Source organism: Varanus komodoensis, unplaced genomic scaffold, assembly GCF_004798865.1.
Source record: "Varanus komodoensis strain SLA01 unplaced genomic scaffold, ASM479886v1 scaffold5, whole genome shotgun sequence".
NCBI classification, from domain to species: Eukaryota; Metazoa; Chordata; class Lepidosauria; order Squamata; family Varanidae; genus Varanus; species Varanus komodoensis.
Window position 1 is genome coordinate 51363891 of NW_025336087.1, and position 19352 is coordinate 51383242.

The 19352-nt window shown below is 42.7% G+C and overlaps 2 protein-coding genes across 2 annotated transcripts in view; both read right to left on the reverse strand.

Moving 5' to 3' along the window:
- Nucleotides 1-19352, reverse strand: part of LOC123031349 (histone-arginine methyltransferase CARM1-like) — a 79551-nt gene that overhangs the window by 7284 nt on the left and 52915 nt on the right. The window contains exons 7-11 of the mRNA XM_044446208.1: nucleotides 18946-19036; nucleotides 5010-5091; nucleotides 3540-3625; nucleotides 2532-2621; nucleotides 1182-1319 (exon numbers count right to left, since the gene is read on the reverse strand). Of these exons, the coding sequence (XP_044302143.1) occupies nucleotides 1182-1319; nucleotides 2532-2621; nucleotides 3540-3625; nucleotides 5010-5091; nucleotides 18946-19036 (487 nt within the window). The remainder of the gene's footprint in view (nucleotides 1-1181; nucleotides 1320-2531; nucleotides 2622-3539; nucleotides 3626-5009; nucleotides 5092-18945; nucleotides 19037-19352) is intronic.
- LOC123031543 lies at nucleotides 6836-9524 on the reverse strand. The gene is made up of 2 exons (XM_044446635.1): nucleotides 7989-9524; nucleotides 6836-7957 (listed from the first exon to the last, which is right to left on the reverse strand). The coding sequence occupies exons 1-2, from the start codon at nucleotides 8332-8334 to the stop codon at nucleotides 7542-7544; spliced, it is 762 nt and encodes a 253-aa protein (XP_044302570.1). The 5' UTR covers nucleotides 8335-9524; the 3' UTR covers nucleotides 6836-7541.

Sequence of the window (19352 nt, forward strand, 5' to 3'; positions counted from 1 at the left end):
GAGGAGGAAAGTCTGGCATTTTCCTAGTGCATGATAAACATCTTGAGTAGTGTATGACAGACATCTTGAGTAGAGAAACCATTATTTTTTTCCTGCTGGAAGAACGGGAACATATTGCCTTAACAAATAACTGAAACAAGATGATACCTTCTAGAAGCTGATGAAATCTGCAGTGTGGTCACACCCATTTCTTCTGGATGAACTAAATGGGGAATTAAAGGTTCCTTGTCTGATTCTGAAGCTGAGACATCTATGAGGCTAGGGGGGTGAAGTTTCTGCTTGGGACTCCTCCTATGAGCTAGACAACAATAGGCAGGGATGTATCCTCTGGCCAGAAGGGCCCTAAGCAGGATACTAACCATCCTATCATGAGAAAGTAGCCTGTACCCTGAGCCCATCAGAATCTTCTCCAAGTCGTGAGAATGGGCTACTGGTTCCTTTTTCTACAACAGCTCCAGTTTTTTTTACCAGATTTCTGCACATGTGAAGGAAATAGCACAGGAAAGACAGATCTGTGCAAACCTTTGGCAAGTCCTCTTCTTTACTGCCTATCTTGAAAGGATTTTTGTGCTACTGGTAACAGAATACACTACTAACAACAAAAAATAAACTCACCAAGGATCTCCTATTAGCTAGCAAAATGAAGTGACGTATACAATCAGCTCTTTCCGTTTTATAGAGAACAAGTGAGAGATTCAAAGTCAGTGAAGTAAGCAATGTTGTGCTGAAGGACAGGTATGTTAACCACTCTAATAAATGTATATCACCTCTATATAACCACTAAATTGAAGTAGCTTAAAAGAAAAAGAAATGCTGTGCTAGGCCATTATATTCTCTGTAACGGAAATCAATTTCACTTTGCTAAATGTAGGGTTAAATGTATAAAGGGATGCTAATAGCGGCAAAATGCTAGATCTCCAAAGTAAATTCACTTGGCAAAAATGTTAAACTGACATTTTTTAAATCCTCTTTGAGATGAATGGATGTGGAGCATTTCCTACAGTATGGGACACAATGTAAAACATGTTTTATATTGCCTGTTCTGTTCATTTCCACCAATCTGCAAATGCTTCATAAGATTAACCTTATATTATTTTCTCCAACATAACACTGCAGAAATTCTGACTAATGTAACAAGGTGAACATCTTTAAACAGGAAAGCACCCATGTTTGCCACTTACCGTTTATTTGCTACAAATAAAACTTTCCCAGAAAGTGTTTCCCCTTCTTTGGCAAAAAGTGGAGTTTGAAGAAGGCAGCGTACTTGATACCAGTGAGTCAGAGGTTCTGTCGGAGCAGTTGATAGCCAGACTGTTACCCTTCAGAGGAAACATTAAATAAATATTCAGGCACCAAGAGGAGACTGTTAAACCAACAGTCTGTAAAATTACTCCCAGGAAGATCAAGAGAGAAGAGGGAATGGCTTGGATAAGGATTTTTTCCTCTGTGAACAGAATGGGCACTCAGGACAGGAAATTTGCACACAAAGTCCTTCCATTCTGTGAGTGGAAAGACTACTTTGACTGCATACTTTCACGAATACAAACTCTTTTTCTGTCAATGGCAGAATCCAACCCAATACATTTTTAAGGGCAGCATATATCCAAGGAAGCACAGAGAGATGTCAAACCACTTTCCCAACCTGGCAAAGGGAGGATTGCCACCAAATAAAATGGAGAATGTGCTAAATTCTGGCATGGAGGTGCTGTTCTCAGTGGAGCTGCACTCCCACCACCCAATCAGCTTTACATGTGTTAAGATCACGTTTGGAGGGCCTTTTCTGGTTGCCCTGCCTTTAGATGCTAGGTGGGCATTGACTGGAGAAAGGCTGCAGTGCCTCATCTCTATACCCTTTTCTCCCAGGCAGGGCTTGCTTGGCTCTCAGGTCTTTTTGGCATCAAGTCAGACCATTTTATTTTCTCAGGCCTTTAAAAACTTTTATTCTGCTGACATGGTATCTGTGGGTTTTATATTGCTTCTGTTGTTTTACTTTAGGTTTATTATTTTTGATATGTTATTTTAATTTTCTTTATCTGATTTGCAATGGTTTTTTGTCTGATTTGTAGCTACCCTGAGAGCTTATGACTGAAGGGCAGGATATAATTTTGAAAACAACAACTGTACCTCCATTTAGATAGCACCAGGGCTGAAAATGTTGCTATAAGGAAGGTGTTGATCAATATGGCAAACATCCAGATCCACTTATAGGCCTAGTTTGCTTTCAAGCCAGTATGTGATGTTTTATCATATCATTTTCACAATACAGGCATTTTTATGAAACAGCCTGAACTGGTGCCTTTGGCATTTTAATGAAGAGTCTGTTTTACACAAACAGCTTCCAATGCAAAAATGATATGCTGACATTGTTTTTGAGGTAGTCAGATCTGCACAATTCAAACATAAGTTAATTGTGCTTATTCCTCCTTCAGGTATTAGAAGGAAAAGAACTTGATTAAGCATGAATTTGGCCTAAGAAGAAAGGGCCTTTGCCCTTAAGTTGGCATTTCTAAGTAGCTGTTGGGAATACGTACAGTGAGCCAACAAATGCCACATCAAACCAAAATGCCAAGCCATGGATTAGCCCAGACTGCATCACTTGGAAAACAAAGGGGATTTCCACTCTGCAAAAGAAAAGCAAAGAGTTGCCACGGGTAATATTAGAACACCAAAATGTCACTGATGGTTTTGAACATAGATGGGCCTGCAGCCTGATAGATGTTTTGGCCTACAATCTCCATCATCCCCCCTCACTGGCTTATGCTAACAAGAGCTGATGGGAGCTGTAGGTAATTTAAAAACTGGCACCCTAACCATAACACCTTTCTGGAAATAAAGTTAGATGGATTTTCACTGAAGGTGTACCTTCCATCAGTTGTGTGGTATGATTCAGGCATATTTACTAATAAATCTCTTTGTGTTCAATAGTATTTAACAGTCTTCCTCAAGCTGGCACCCTTCAGATATTTTGGACTTCAACTCCCATCAGCCCCAGCCAGTAAAAACAAAATCTTAATTGAAACAACATAAAACAACAACAACTTAAAAACACAACAATTATGAATCTTCTGCATTAAACTCTTCTGCAACAGAATTAATAAGTGACTACCACTTGCATTGGTGGTTTAATACCTTTTCACCAATACCAATTTTTCATGCTATCCCTTGATAAAGAACTATTTATGTCAAAACATGCTGTGCTTGTAACAAGAAATTATATCTTGTAATAAAACCTTCTGCCTATACAATTAATCACTGTATCTTGTATTTCACTTTGTTTTGGCATGGCTGTGTTGATGAATGTGTTGTGTTTTAAAGCAAATTACTTCACACCAAATTATATTCTACTCCACTACTATGTTTATTCTATCGCAGCAATTCAGACTGCTAGAAACTTTTAAAGATAAAAAGCTAACATTTCTAGATAGGGCCTATTCACATGCTGCTGGCTTGCTTATAAATGGCAAAGTAAAGCAACATACTATTTCTTTAAAATAGGGTGTGATTCAGAGATGGAAAGCAGGCTCTTTCTAGTCACTCACCTGTACAAATCTTCTTCTGCTGCTTCTGTAAAATTGACAGTGTATTTCACTGTCCGAGCCATCAAAATTCTAATATCAAATGTGTCCTGTAGGATTAAAATTTTAGAAAGAAAGTCATGTATTGTCAATCTAGTGCTTCAGGCTTGTAAAACAGGTATTTTCCCCAAGAGAAAATTCTTCTTTGCTTGGTCCTTTTCCTATCAGTAACATGCATTACTTATATCTAGAACCCTGAAATATACATCATGCCCAGAAAATCTTAGTGGGGTGGATGGGATTAGTGTAGGGATAGGCACTTTCTAGCAACCTTTTCACTAATAAGTTCTTTTAGTACAACATAGGAACACTAACTTTACATTTAGTATTGTATAGCAGTGAGCATAACATATTCTTTCTTCTACTTTCTTATACATATTATTAACTCACATCCACTATGAAAGAAAAAACAGTACATGATTACACAATGGTCAGTGCAACATGCTAGAGAATAACATTTTTCTTGACAGAATTCTAAGTAGTCTTTACAAATTCCACTTGCTTGGTTTTTCCTTGAAATACTATTCAGCTGTGAGCAAAGGAATCACAAGCTTTTCATCTATTACCCAATTTTGTCCTAACCTTAAAGAAAAACCAACCATGTCATTCTCATGTATATCCTACTGCTGATGCTACCTGCACTCCCTAGAAATTCTTGTCCATGAGACGTGGAAAGCAACAGCACATGCCTCAGAAGTCTTCTCCATTCATCCAGAAATTAGGTGCAGCTTGTCCTGATGTGTGAACCTTTGCAGCATGGCTTGTTCGAGGCACAAACAACCCTCAAATAACACAACAACAGGGCATGGGCTACTTGGGGATTGTTTCCCCATCCTACAAACTACATAGTGTGCCCAGGCAGGCAAATCAGCAAATGGTGCTTGGCACACTCCAGCAACATAAACAGGCCACTACTTGGTCACTCACTGTGAACTCTTGTCCTGTTTAAATACGGTTTGCCCCAACAACCTCTGGCTTAAATAAAAGTGTGGGATAGAATCACAGAACTCCACATAGCATATAGCAAATACAAACCAAAAAGCATGTATTAACTCTTGTTAGGCAATTGTAGAAAAGGGTGACTATGTAGCTTATTTCAGGTCAATGTGAAGACAAAGGGTTTCAACAAGTGGGATCTTCAGATAAAGTTGGGTTATCAAAATCTATATTAGGAAAGAACAGAAAGAAGATGTCTGGAAGTTTTAGTTTAAGTTTGACTTCCAGTATTCTTGGACCCTGGCTATGTTAGCAGGGGATTCTGGGAGTTGAAATCCAAAGCATCTGGAAATCTACTTTCTGCCCGCCCCATGTCTACATCCTCTAAGCAAAATAGAGCTCTCAGATATCAATGTCCTGACTGCTTTTAGAAGCCCCCACATGGAGATACTGGCAGCCTTTAGAATATGATGAAGATATATATATTTTAAAGCTTACTACAATAGGTTGCCTGAAGTACTCATCCACAGCTGCATTGCGGAGACTAGACAAATTGACTCCATAAAAACACTGCTGGTACCTAAAAGGAATAACATGGTTGTAAAAAGAAGAAGAAAGAAACTGTACAAAGAAAGCTAAGGAGACTGTCTATACAACACCCACAGATCCGTAAAAAAATCTTCAAATAAAGCATGAAACCTGATCAAAACAGTTGTTTGATCTGCAAAAATAGTAACCTCTATTCAATATACATTGTTTGTGGGTAATTGTTTATTGAATCAATGACCTCTACAAACAGTGGAAAGATAATTCTATTTAATTCTTCTAGGGAACAGTACTTTATTGTCTTTTTTAAGTCTATATACTGGAATGTTTGTTTAAAATGTATCACACTGCTCATGAGGGAAGCACACAACCAAAGAAACCAACTCTAAAACTTCCCAACACGGTACGTCTAAAAAAGCCATTTCCCAAGGTGCCAAAATAGTTCAATTTTCAGGTTCTACTAATTGTAATAGGGACATAAGAATCTAGAGGGAGAACTGGACATTTGTATTCATTCAGAAATCTCAGCCAGTAAAAAGTTTCAACAGCCACATGTATTTCGAGCAGAAGTGCCACCTAAATGTAAGCCAAAGTTACAAACCAAGTTCTAAACTAAAGAAGTGCCTGAGAACATAGTAATTGGAGCCAAGATGGAAACACATCAGAGCACAGAATAATCAGTAACAGCTCCAGAAAGTTCATTCTGAACTTAAGTCAGGAACCCTTGCAGGTGAATTTCAAAGCATGTGTCTAAACTGAGTCACCACTATGAAAAGCTATGCAGTTAGGCCAGCTGGTCATGTTAGCTCCAGGCTCATGTCCTTCCTGAACAATATATATATATTCATTCATGGGCCATGTAAAAGAAAGGCAGGTTGCTTACCTGTAACCGTCGTTCTTCAAGAGGTCATCTGTGTATTCACACATTATGGATGCTGCGCCTGCGCAGTGCCTGTAGCTGGGAAAGATTCAAAGCTTTAATGGATTTTGGCGGGAATTCTGCACCCCTCCCCCACTATGGTATAAAGGGTGGAGCGCCCCCCATTTTCCCAGTCTAATGAAGACTGTGCAATCACCCCCTAATGGATGAATGGTCAGTGTCAGGAGACACCAGTGGATGGAATTAAAGAAAAACATACTAATAGAATGAGAATAATACATTCAGTGGTTGTATTTGAAGGCAAAAGCCTTTGCAAACCCAGTCACTGACACCGAGTGGGGCCGGCAGGTGGGTTGTGTGAATGCACAGATGACCACTCGAAGAACAACGGTTACAGGTAAGCAACCTGCCTTTCTTTGTCATGGTCTCTGTGCATCACACATATGGGTGATTAGTAAGCTTACCAAACCCGGAGGCGGGATGGTGTTGTCAGTGAAAAACTGAAGAAAGGACGGCACGACCAAAGGAGCAGTCCTGTCTGGCATGGACATTGAGTCTTTAGTGTCTAGTAAATGTGCAAGGGGTCGTCCAGGTTGCCGCCTTGCAGATGTCAGGCAATGGAATGCCAGCAGAAAAAGCCGAAGAGGCTGCTACGGCTCTAGCAGCATGACCCTTGGGTATGACAGGGAGTTCTAGCTTTGACAGTGCATATGCCAATTCAATGGTCTGGACAATCCATCTGGAGAGCCTTTGGGAGGAAACAGCCAAGCCCTTATCATGTTCTGAATATTTAATGAAAAAACGTTTGGTTTTTCTGAGGTTCTCCATACAGGATCGATAGAAAGCCAGGCAGCGCCTCACATCGAGCGAATGGAGAGATTTTTCTATTGGTGTCAAGGGCAAGGGGAAGAAGGCTGGCAGAACAATATCCTGATTGATGTGAAAAGGTGTAGCGACTTTAGGAAGGAAGGAAGGATCAGTCCGGAGTACGACCTTCTCCTTATGAAAGTTGAGGTAAGGAGGGTCGATACAAAGAGCACAGAGCTCACTTGCCCTCCTAGCCAAAGTGATGGTGACAAGAAAGGCTGTTTTCCAAGACAACAAGCATAGGTCAGTGGTAGCCAAAGATTCAAAAGGGAGCTTTAGTAAGAGCCTATAAAACCACAGAGAGACTCCACGTTGGTACCACTGAATGAACTGGAGGCTGAAGATTTTGTAATCCTTTCAGGAAATGGCGGACGAGAATGTGTGAGAAGACAGAGGAGCTGGAGATGAGACCACTGAAGTGAGAAATCGCGGCGATGTAAACCTTAATAGAAGTAGGATTAAGTCTGTGCTGATGTAGAGATAACAAGAGTAAAATATTGTCAATTAAGGTTGAGTGTGGCAGAAATTGGTTGGTTGCTGCAAAGGTGGTAAAAGTCTCCATTTAGCTTTGTAGGAGCAACAAGTCGTCGGTCATAGAGCAGATTGGAGAATAAATTGTAGGTCTGGGTGAAGGACGCTCAAATCTGAAACAGGACCTGGGGGTTCCATAGGTACCGAAGATCTTATCGGTACCAGGGATTGTGCAGGAATCATCAGGTTCGATGAAGTTGTCGGTACTAAGGAAGAGGAAAAAGCGACAGTCCCTGAATAAGCCAAGCGGTGAGATTCAGAGAATTGAGGTCCGGATGGCGAATCACCCTATTTTCCTGAGTAATGAGATGAAGGACCCGTGAGAGACAGAAAAAGGTTTTCTTGAAGAGACTGAGAATGGTGGGAAACCAGGGTTGGCATGGCCACCAAGGCATTATGAGAATTCCCTGGGCTTCATCTTGAACATTTTTGGTCAGGGTTTTTGCAATGAGCGGAATCGGAGGAAACGCATAGAAAAACATGTTTGCCCAGTTCACCATCAGAGCGTCTCCCAGTGAATTTGGGCCGATGCCTGCCCAGGAGCAATAGTTTGTGTAAACTGCATTGTCCACTGTGGCAAACAGATCTATGTCTGGGGTGCCCCAGTGTTGGAAAATGTGGTTGCAAATCTGTCAGTCCAACTCCCAACTCGTGAGTTGTCGACATCCATCTGCTGAGGGCATCCGCTTCTTCGTTGTCTACACTGGTGAGATGAACTGTTAGCAGAGTCATCCCCCTGGGGATACACCAGTCCCATATGCGCAGGCCAAGATGTGCCAAGGGTACTGATTTCATGCCGCCCTGCTTGTTGATGTAAAAGACAGTCACGACATTGTCTGAGGCTATTTGAACTACTTGGCCACGAAGAGTCAACTTGAAAGACTGGAGAGCTTTGAAGACAGCTAGAATAACTGATGTGCCTGGACTTCTCATGACCATGCCAGGTGGCATGAGTACAGAGATTGGCACAATGTGCTTCCCACCCTGCAAGGAAGGCATCAGTGTACAGGGTCCCTGTCAGTTGTGGCTAGCGAAAGGGGACCCCTGTGATGAGGTTGTCTTTGATCTTCCACCAAGTCAGAGTCTGGAGAATGAAAGCAGGTGGGAGCAAGAGACGATTTGGAGAGTCGTGTTGAGGATGGAAGAGGTGATTGAACCAGAGTTGCAGGGGTTGCATTTGAAGTCTGGAATTGGGTATTGAAGCGACTGGGGAAGCCATGTGTCTGAGCAACTTCAGGATGGAAAGTGCAGGAGTAGGTTGGCCATTGGAGATGTGATGAATCGATGACCAAAGCTTGTCCATTCGAGCTTGTGGCAGAAACGCTCTGGCTTGAATTGAGTCAAGGTGTGCTCCGATGAAGTTGATGACCTGTGAGGGAACGAGGCATGATTTTTCAATATTAATACAGAGTCCGAGTTCATCTAAGAATCTACACGTGGAATTGATGGCCAAAAGCAGGCTCTCTTTCAATGAGAAGACGATCAGCTAATCGTCCAGGTAGGGATAAATCTGGACACCTTGTAGCCTGAGGTGGGCACAAAAGGGGGCCATGCTCTTCATGAAGACTCGTGGAGCAGTAGCGAGTCCAAATGGGAGAACATTATACTTGAAGAGGTCAGAACCAACAGTGAATTGGAGCAGCCGCCTATGTGACAGATGGATGCTGATGTGGAAATATGCATCCTTTGTCCAGAGAAGTGAACCAATCTTCTCTCCTGAGCAACAGAAGGATATTCTGAAGGGTGGTCATTCAAAATGTCTTAGTCTTGATGAACTTGTCAACACCATGTAGATCAAGGATTGGACATAGACCACCATCCCATTTCGGGACCGTAAAATATCTTGAGTAGAAACCGTGGAGCCCCTCTGAGCGAGAAAGCTGGTGAATCGCCCCTTTATGAAGTAGTAGTAGTTGGGAGACTTCATCTTGAAGGACCGTTGATGGAGAAGTGTAATGGATCGGTCCCGAAGGGGGCACAGTATCAAACTTGATTTTATATCCGTGCTCAATGATGGAACAACCCACTTATCAGATGTGATGGACTCCCAAATGGGGAGTCGGCCTTGCAGCTGATCCCCAAAAGGGAGAGGGGAAGGTGGGTGGAGAGAGAGAAGATCAGTCTGTGCATCCTGTCAATGCTGTCGCTTGTCATTGGTCTGACGGCAACGGCCCTGTTGGAAGTGGGCGGCAGGTTGCCTTTGGTTCCATTGTTGTCAAGGCTGGTACTGTTGGCAGGAGGTGTATTGTTGGTAGGGTTGGTACCGATAAGAACAAGACTGTGGCCACTTACGTCTGTTCTGGTTCAGTATTTCCATCCTCCACGCAGTGACTTGAGCATTATAGATATGCTTGAGTTTGTGGTCCGTGCGGGCGTTGAAGAGTCCGGACCCGTCGAAAAGCATGCCTTCAATGTGCCTCTTTGTCTCATCTGGGAAATTGCAGGAGCGTAGCCACGCATGTTGGCGTAGAGCAATGGAGCCAACAAGTGCTCGGGAATTGCAATCCATGCAATGCTACACCATACTGAGCTGTTGTATGGCCTGCTGCATGGACTCATGGATAAACATGCAGGCCAGATCATGTTGTTGTTCTGGGATGGTCAAGGTGATAGATTCCAGCCTTTGCATCAAAAAGTACTGGTATCTGGCCATCGTTGCCTTGTAGTTAGATATCCGCAAGCCCAGTCCCATCGCAGCATAGATACGACGCGACATCAGGTCTATCTTGTGACCCTCCTTGTCTCTCATGGTCAAGTGCTCCCTGTTATCCTGACCCTGCGACGACAACTATGGAGTTCGGTTTTGGGTGTTTGAGCAGCAAGGGAATGTCCTGTTCCCTAACCTTATACATGGACTCATAGCATCGAGACGACGGGTGAGGCTGGCTTGGAAACTCCCAAGTATCCGTCATAGCCTGGCAAAGAGTCGTTATCAAGGGGATGGAGATAGTGGATGATTGTTCCTTACGAACAATGTCACAGAAGTGGTCCTCATTGGGGTTCACCCAATGTTCAACTTCTACCTCCAACGACCTTGCAAGGTGAGCCATGAGTTCTCCAAATGTGGAGTATGACTATTCCGGCGACCCAGGTTCCTGAGTCGAAATGATGGCATCGGGAGAATTGAAAGCCTGATCCGAGTCCTCTGAGTCTGAGTCATACTGGTACGGAGGACTGGAGGAGGAGCCAGCCGGAGACGGAGGAGAGAGAACGCAGCTGCCTAAGCAGAAGGCGCTTCTGCCCGGGATGGATGAGGACGATATCTGCGCACCCAAGGCATGGGGTAGTAGCCATACAGCGGACGGCAGTCCCAAGGATAGGATTGGGACGGGTCGAATCCACCATACGGCATAGGAACCCCGCTCCTAGATGTTTGGCTTGATGCACGCTGGTGGCAATGCATGTCAGATGGAGGCTGAGGTCTTGGCGATGCCTCTGGTGATGATGGCATTGGAGTAGGCGAGCATACCGCTGGATGGCCCAGTTGAGAGCGGGGAGGTGAGTCCCATATCTTGCCGTCCAACACTGATCTGCGAGGAGCTGCCTCAGAGCAGTCCAGAGTCGAAGGAGCTGACAATGAAATCCTTTGTGGGGATCCAGGCGGTGTAACTTGCCTGACGGCTTGAGCAGTTGGACCTGAAGGGGTCAAAACCAAAGCGGCTGTCAGGACCAATGGGGCAGTCAAGCCTGAGTCTCTGCGAGGCTCCTGAGCAAGCTTACGTTGCTTGTGATTGGCCTTGTTGGCTTTAGTCTTCTTAGACTTTTTGGGAGCTGACGGATCCTCAGGCCCAGTGTGCTTCTGCTTCTCCTTTTGTTTTTGGAAGGAGGAATGGGAGGAGCGAGTGGTCTCCTTGGAAGCAGCCCCCTTGGATGGTGGATGAGGGGAGGACACCATAGGTGGGCCTGTAGAAGAGGCCTGAGTGGCAAGCTCGTTGGAGGCAATGAGGGCCTGATCCCAAAGGATCTTCCTCGGTCAATTTTCTCAGTTCTTCCAAGCTTGTTTAGTGAACATCTGACAGTGGCCACATTTGTCAGTCTGATGCCCTTCTCTGTCTCAGAGGCAGAAAAGGCATAGCTCATGTGGGTCCGTCGGAGACATCTTGGCCCCACACTTCGAGCGCTTTTGAAAAGCCGCACGCTGAGCCATCGAGAAGAAAGAATGGATAGTGAATGGGAAGAAGAAGAACTATAGAGAGACAAGTATCTAAAACATTTCTATGCCGCCCCCATCGCAACAAAGCCTCGGGGCGAATCACAAAAAATACAAAAAAACATAAACAATAACAATATAACAATTTAAAAGAAAAAGAAAAAAGAAAAGGAAAAAAACATTTAACCCCCCCCCCCCGGTGCATTCTCGGCTAATTTAAAATCCTAATAAATACAATAATTTAGCAATTAAAATATATAGGGGAAGGGGGAAAAGGGTGGGGGGAAACTTGTCCTAACAGGGAAGGGAAAGATTTAAACTTGGAAGGGATTTCTTAACAAGAGAAGAGCAACAAGAATCAACAAACAAGAACAACAAGGTAATATGCAGTAGAGTAGAAAGAGTAACGAACGGCTTGAGGCAAAGTGATCGGCGATCAAAAGAAGACTGGGAAATGGGGGGCGCTCCACCCTTTATACCACAGTGGGGGAGGGGTGCGGAATTCCCACCAAAATCCATTAAAGCTTTGAATCTTTCCTGGCTACAGGCACTGTGCAGGCACAGCACCCATAATGTGTGATGCACAGAGACCACGACGAAGAACCAGGTAATTCCAGCCAATTGTGTCTGAACAGCATGTTGATGTTAATGGGCAAAAGGATTCATCATGCTTGTAGAGCACAGTATGACATTGCAGAAATATAACCGGCCATTTGGAACACCTGCAGAGGGACCATCAGAGCATTATCTTTTTTTTCCTGCAAGAATGGCAATGGAAATGACCCAACGTCCCCAGCAAGAGCGAGAGATAAGCTGGCAGCAGAAATAGCTGTTTGCTGTGTCTTGCTGTCCATGTCACTGAGAAGAACAGAAAAGGCCATCTCTGTCAACTTAGGTGTATGTTGTACTTCCATGGAAGCTGGAAGTTTAATTTCTCTGATTTGATTAATTATTATAAAGTATATGCTAGTTCCTTAATAAGGAAGGAATTATCCATAGTACTTGCCTATATTTCAACTGAAATCCAAAGTAATTGGCATTTTGTGTGTGTGTGTAGCATTACATGATCCAAAATCCAGAACACTGTGCATACAATAATGCTCATGCAGTGCTTTGCCATGAGTGCTTCCTCCGTTGTGTCAATGGAAAGGGCTGTTTTAAATGCTCCTACCATATTTATTATATTTAATAGGGAACATGATTGCAGGGAAGGCAACCTAACAGGCAGACTGGGAGTTCCTGTGGCTGCAACAAAGAACTGGAGTGAATGAAAAATGTGCAGACTGTTCCCATTCTCTCTCTTTCATATAAAAGCAGTTTAAAATCCAAGTTTCATATTCAAATAAAAATATATTTTAAACAATTAAAACAACTGTCTTCAATCTTAAATTACTTGTTGACAGTGTTCTTTTAAAAGCTGTGTTTATATTTCCAGTCTGAGTGGTTTATTGCCAGCAATACAGGGAGTACAATCTAAGTAATGGGACTATAAATAGAGCCATTTTAATTTTCTGCTTTGACAGGTGCAGTGGCGGCGGCAGCAAGGGTGGGGGGATCCTAATAAAACTCCAGTTTCCTGAATATGAACAGTAGGCATGATAAATTCTTTGAAACAGTTTAAATTTCACAGTTTTTTGGCAGAATTATTGTTTCTCACCAGCCATGTGTGTGTGGTGGGAAGGGTGGGTTTGAATACCTTGTGATTAAAAGTTGCTGGGGGGGGGTGCAACTGTGCCCAACTAATGACCAGGTGCAGCAGGGGTCCTCAGGCACATGTCCCCCTCTCCCCCTCCAGTCCTTCAGCCAGTATCCCAAGATGTACTGAGCTAGAACATCAAGAGAGGCAGGACAACAACCCGCCTTTTCCTGCTCCTCAGCTGCTGCCCCGCCCCACAACCCAATTTTGCTATCAGCACCCTGCACTTGCATGATGCTGACAGGCAGAATGGCCTCCCCCATCCGCCAAAGGGCCTGCTTTTCTGCTCCCCATTGAGGAAGCAAAGCTGAGCAGGCCCTCCTCCTCCTCACGCTCTGCATGGGGTTTGGGAAGGAGGTGGCATGGGGTGGCCAAAGCCCCTAATCCAGAGTGGCAACCCTTTTTTGCCACTTTTGCCAAGGGATTTTTATATTTTTCAGCTTGATGGTGGTTTAACTTGGATGACAGGCAAAGTCAAGGAGGGCTTCCTAAAGCTCAGAACAAGCCATGGCCACTTGGGGTGTTTCATGAGCCATCCCATGGGGCTCAGACATCATGCTAATCCTCCCCCTTGGTGGCTTAGCATCATGGGAAGTAGAAAGAGAGAGAGAGAGAGAGCAAGAGAAAGCGAGCAAGTGAGCTTTTGCAACTGCTGCCAAACACCAGCTCTTCAACATACTAAGGGCCACTGCTGTTTACATAATTTTGCACTATACCCCCAAATCACATAACTAAAATGAAAAGTAATTAAGTGGGGCTAGCTATGTTAAAAAATTCTGAAAGTGAGCAAAACAGCAGGTTCTGTGATATACTTTTATAGTCAAGCCAACCAAGCCTCATATGTCCATTGTAAAGGGACAAACCTTGACTTCGAGTGATACTGTGACTAAACGTACAGGGAAATTTGTCAAGCACAAGTCAGACATCAAATTGGACAGGGCACCCAAGATGTGCAGGCTTTCCCCAGCACTGAAATTTTATCTAGATAGGAAAGCAAAATTTAGAGAGATCTGTGAACGAGTCTAAGCCAAGCTGCTACTAATTGTCTCAAAGAGACCATGATTTAGATATTTACTGTCACTGCTTCATGCAGCAGAACTGTTAAATAGTGATGTGATGTGTTATGGAGTCATTCCAAAGCTTTGCAACCTCTCAAGGTCCACAGAGGCTCTGCATTTAGCCCACTAGCTTCTTCCCCAAAGCTTGTCACCTCTCCCTGTCAGGGAAAAACTTTTTTCTGTGATCAACAACAGATAAGAGGGAAGAGATTTTCTCTGCTAGGGAAAGTGCAGAGTGATTCAGTCTTGCTTACTCCGTGGCTTGTCCTCCCTTATTTCTGAGTATAGATATTACTCATACTTACTCCTGAGAAGACAGGCAGAGGCTTGTCCTCCTTACTTCTGGGTATTCTCAAAAGGGGTATGAATCACATTTGGCCCTTCCCACTCTGCTTTTGACTATGTCCATGTTTCCTTTGCTCATGCTCACAGACAGGATGTGCCTCTGGGACCCTTTTGCAAAATGGAATTTAGCTGTTGAAATGAAAAAGCTTCACCACCCCTGTGCAAAGTTGAGATGTTCCTATCAAGCTCACAAGCAATGCAAACAGTGCTACTAAAAACAAAAAAGTTCCAAGCAACAGGGAAAAGGCTGTCAATAACAGAATCAATTGCACAGTGATGCTCAACTATGGATCCAGTGCCCTTCCAGGTAGCAATAAGAAGTAATGGCTTCTTTTATGACAGATTCCAGTTTGCCAGGACAAGCCCTTGACCTCTTTCAAACACACAAGAGAATTAAGAGGCATGTTGGTTAGGAGTGATTTCACACAGAAGGGAGGCACGTAGCCACAAAGCATTTCAGGGCTTCCCAGTCCTTAGCAACATCATCCATGTGGGAGAAATGTAACAAGCAAGCAAGCACACAAGAAAGGAAAGCGGTCTACTTTAGAACAGTTTATGACCTTTCACAACAGTAATGTTGTTCATGCAATTCAGTACACTTGCAAAAAACGTATGTGGGTAAAACCTCTAGAGCCCTTAAACAAAGTGTGGGTGAACATTTGAGCAACATCATGAGTGGCAGAAGCATTTCTCTTGGTGCAACATTATCTTGATGAAAACCCTACACTGGTTGATGGGATGTTTGGGGCAGTGGAAAGAATGGAGTGTGAAAATGAAAAAAAAAGTCCTTCTATTCTGGCCCAGAGAATAATGGGAATGAGAAAAAAGGGGGTAGTGGATGCAGCTACCTACTTGTTTGCTGATTCTCTGTCTGTCTTGCAAGTGATAGCAATGGTGAGAAAGAAGCAAAGCCATAGCAGCTGGTCACAATGGTGGTGAGAAGGCAGACTTACCCAGGGAAGGTCCCTACAGAGGGGGCTTTGCCCTAAAAGAAAAAACTGTGCTTTGGGACAGTGTGCTTTGGGCAAGTGAAGGTTGCTCTGGGTGCAAGAGACCCCAAGGACTTTGAGGTCAAAGTTCAGCTCAGTACACTTAGGTGATCATTGGGGACTTTCTTCACTCATCTCAAGCTAGTCTTCTGCTGATCATTAAGGGAAGAAGATTAGGCTGTATTGATGCATTTGAGTACCAGTGCCTCAGAATGTGTGTGTATGTGTGAATATTTCATACACAGAGTAGCTCGAGGGTAGTTGCAACCAGAGCTTCTTTCTAAGCTAAAGAAAGGGGAATGGAAGCTAGAGATCTCAGAGTAGGCAGCTAGGGAGATCTGAGCAGGCTTCCTTTATCTCAGCTCATGCTCCTGGTTCATGTTCACCTGGTTTGGGAAGCAAATTTGCAAAAACACAGCTTAATGGCACATTCTACACATTAATGTGATTTCTCCTTCATTCATGAGTCTACAGCAATGGAAATTGCCATAAAATATCCAAAGCTGTCTTTGATTTTGCAAATACATATATAGAATACATCATGGTTAGAGACTGATTTTATTTTGCTCCAGTATTTATAAAAGACATGCCTTATTACAGAGCATTAGCTACAAATGTTCTATATGCAAATATTACTTTTCATGGCAGGAGGAAATATATGTTTTCCCTGCACCAGTAGAAATGTTATCCACATGCTCACAAAGGTAATATAAAGTCTCTCTCATCGTCTGATAAACCGTACACTTGTAAACTGTCAAATTCAAATCTTCTGCCTTCTGCAGATGAAAACCCAAAGGCCATAAAAAGATACAATTATTTGGTGCTAGTAGAGACATATCTGATCTGGAGAAGCTTATGATGGAGTGTGCCTCAGACTGCTAATTAGGCTTATTAAGCATAAATTATATGCAACAAATCCCTGAGTCACTAGTATGACTTGTTAGAACACCGAAAAGGTAATACAAAAAGTAACCAAAAATTGGGCACCACTCCATTTCAGTTTTATCTTTATTATTCCAGGAAACAGAAATAGCAAAGGAGTAAGATGAAGAAAAACAGTTCATTCAGGAGACAAAATTGGCAAAATGTCAGCAAACAAAATCAGTTTCAAATAGAACAGGTGAGGTATGTGATGGAGCAACCACACAGCAGTCTTAAAGTAGATGACTGCATATTCAGCCCTAAGAAAGCCTAAAATTTCATGTACTGGCCTTTGCTTTTGCTGGAGTACACAGCAACTGGTATCCAACACCCACAGGTCTTAAGTGCTCATGGCCAGACCCACAGATAGCCTTCATTTGTTTACATTGCAAGCTGCAATTGTCAGACCACCAAAGGCTGTGTACTTTGTAGAGCAGGAGCCATCTAATGAAACCAAGTACTTGCTTTCTCTGGGCACCTGGTTTGTGTTTTATCAAATAAGCTACAACGTCAAAATATAGGAGACTGCCATTTGGATGCTTCCAAAGGCAGGTGTCCCTTTGAATAAACAAAAAGTCTGCAAAACAATGCATAGGATTCAATGGCTTATCTTAAAATATGGAAGTATTCAAAGAAACAATGAAAAATGCTAGACCTCAAGTGGGATTTTAAAATCAAGAGGTTAAGCATTTCATAAATTGCTATTTCAGCATTCAAATGAAACAAATCCACTGGGAGAAAAATCAAGCAGATCCCCAGAGTGATGGAAGAAAAAAGTGCAAGATCCCCCCAAAAAGTTTCATTAAAAAAAAGTTTAACATTTATTTTAGACCACTACAGATTCTACCTGCAGCATTTCATCACTACAAGGAAGGGCAAGAAATAAAAAGATCAAAGCAGGACTACAAGCAACGATGTGTAGGGAGGGCACCAAAAAGCTCTACACTGCTAGCAAAAGGAAGAAAATAATGCTACAAGAGATACAGACTTCCAACTGTGGGTCATCCCTCACCTCTTCCTTGTAATACCTGACTTAATACAATACTTTATATGATATAATTGCACTGGGAAATCCCTTGCTCTCCCCCTTGTACAGCCGACTGAGGGGAGATGAAATATATTGTCCAGTGTGATACCTTGGGGCACAGTGAGTTAAATTTGATGTTGTGCAAAGGAACATAGGCTCTTGTGATATCTAGTTCCGTATGTGGATTATGATGTCATATTCTTTATGGCCACTTGCTTAACACACAGGTAACCCATGCAAGAAATAAAAAGGACTATTCATTCACAGTGAAGGGAGAAAAGTCATAATGTGCAAATGATCAAGAAGCCCTCTAGATTCTGCAACCACAGTGATGACATCCCAATCAATCCTTACTGAGACAGGTTTTGATCTAGAAGTTGAGAACTCAACTAAAAACCCATTGTCATTGTCCATTCCACCCCCGAAGCACATTACACTAAAAGACGATTGCCCAGTAGATCAGGTCATCACAGGAAAGTGAAGTCCTACTTAATCACTGCTACCATAGGACTCAAATGTTAATAGCAATGCTAGTTTGCTAGACTGATCCTTTTGGAGGTTTTTTGCTTCAGACTCAACCAGTTGGGTGCTGGATGATACTAAGTCAACTACACTACCACTCTTACTGTCATCTGAACATACTACAGAAAGAAAGGCTCCCCGTTTTAAATAGGTTTCCATAGTACTATGGCATGATTAGCTGTCCAGTTTGCAGGTGACGATTTCATATGATGAGCCACACCATGACAGTCAGTGTGGCGTAGTGCTTAGAGTGCTGAACTTGGGCTTGAGCATTCCTAGTTCTAGTCCCTGCTGAGCCCTGAGGTTCACCAGGCTTGTCAGCAGCTCTCAACTTGACCTAATTCAAGAGACTGCTGTGAGGATAAATGGAGAGGAAGAGGGCCATTGTAAGCTGCCTGGGATTCTTTGCAAGAGGGAAAAGGTGGGATATAACTGTATTAATAAATAAATAAATAAATAAATAACTCGCATGCAGACATTGCCTGTCCTAGACAAGTACTAACTGCCGGTAATGAAAAGCCACTGAATGGAGAGCCACCAGAAACAACCAGGCCATCACAGGAGAACTATAATAAGTGTGCAAACAACATGGCCATGCCCTTAAAAGTGGCCTATAAATCATAGTTATAAACAATCAATGGCCTTAGGAATCAGCCCTAAGTGGCACCGTTACACATCAAAGAAACAGAAATGGTGTTAGAAAATAAGAAAGCCTTTCACAGTTTTTTGATAGGAACAAATCACCTCTGTATTATGTTTCCAAGAACCAGTTTTATTTGGATATCTCTGTTAAGTTGCCAAGCAAAATACACCTTTCTTTCTCTTTCTTTCTCTCTCTTTCCTACCTTCCTTTTTTATTCTTATTTTTTACTTTTTGGTGAAAAAAGTGAAATAATCATTACCAAAAATTGGCTCTGGAGTAGTGTTCCATGTAGAGCTGTTCATCGGAAAAAGGAGCCAAATGTATGTCACTAAATGTTGGAAACATCATTCCTAGTGAACAAAAGATAATACACAGTAGCAAAGTTCAAAACTTCTGTGTAGCCCTATTTAAACAATTGTTGGAAATACCCAGTAATTATTATCCACTCTCCATCTCAAACCCTTTATTCTTCATAATTCCTCAATGGATAAAATTTATACGTTAATTCCTGATCACATTTCAGTTAATCCATCAGCAACAACAGAACACTTAAGAAGGTAATTCAGGGATGCTGCCATAAGCTGATAAAGGCGTAATATTTTTAACATATTTAAAATTAAGCATTTAAACAATTTCCTTAAATCAAAGGCAAGATTCTGTTCCAGT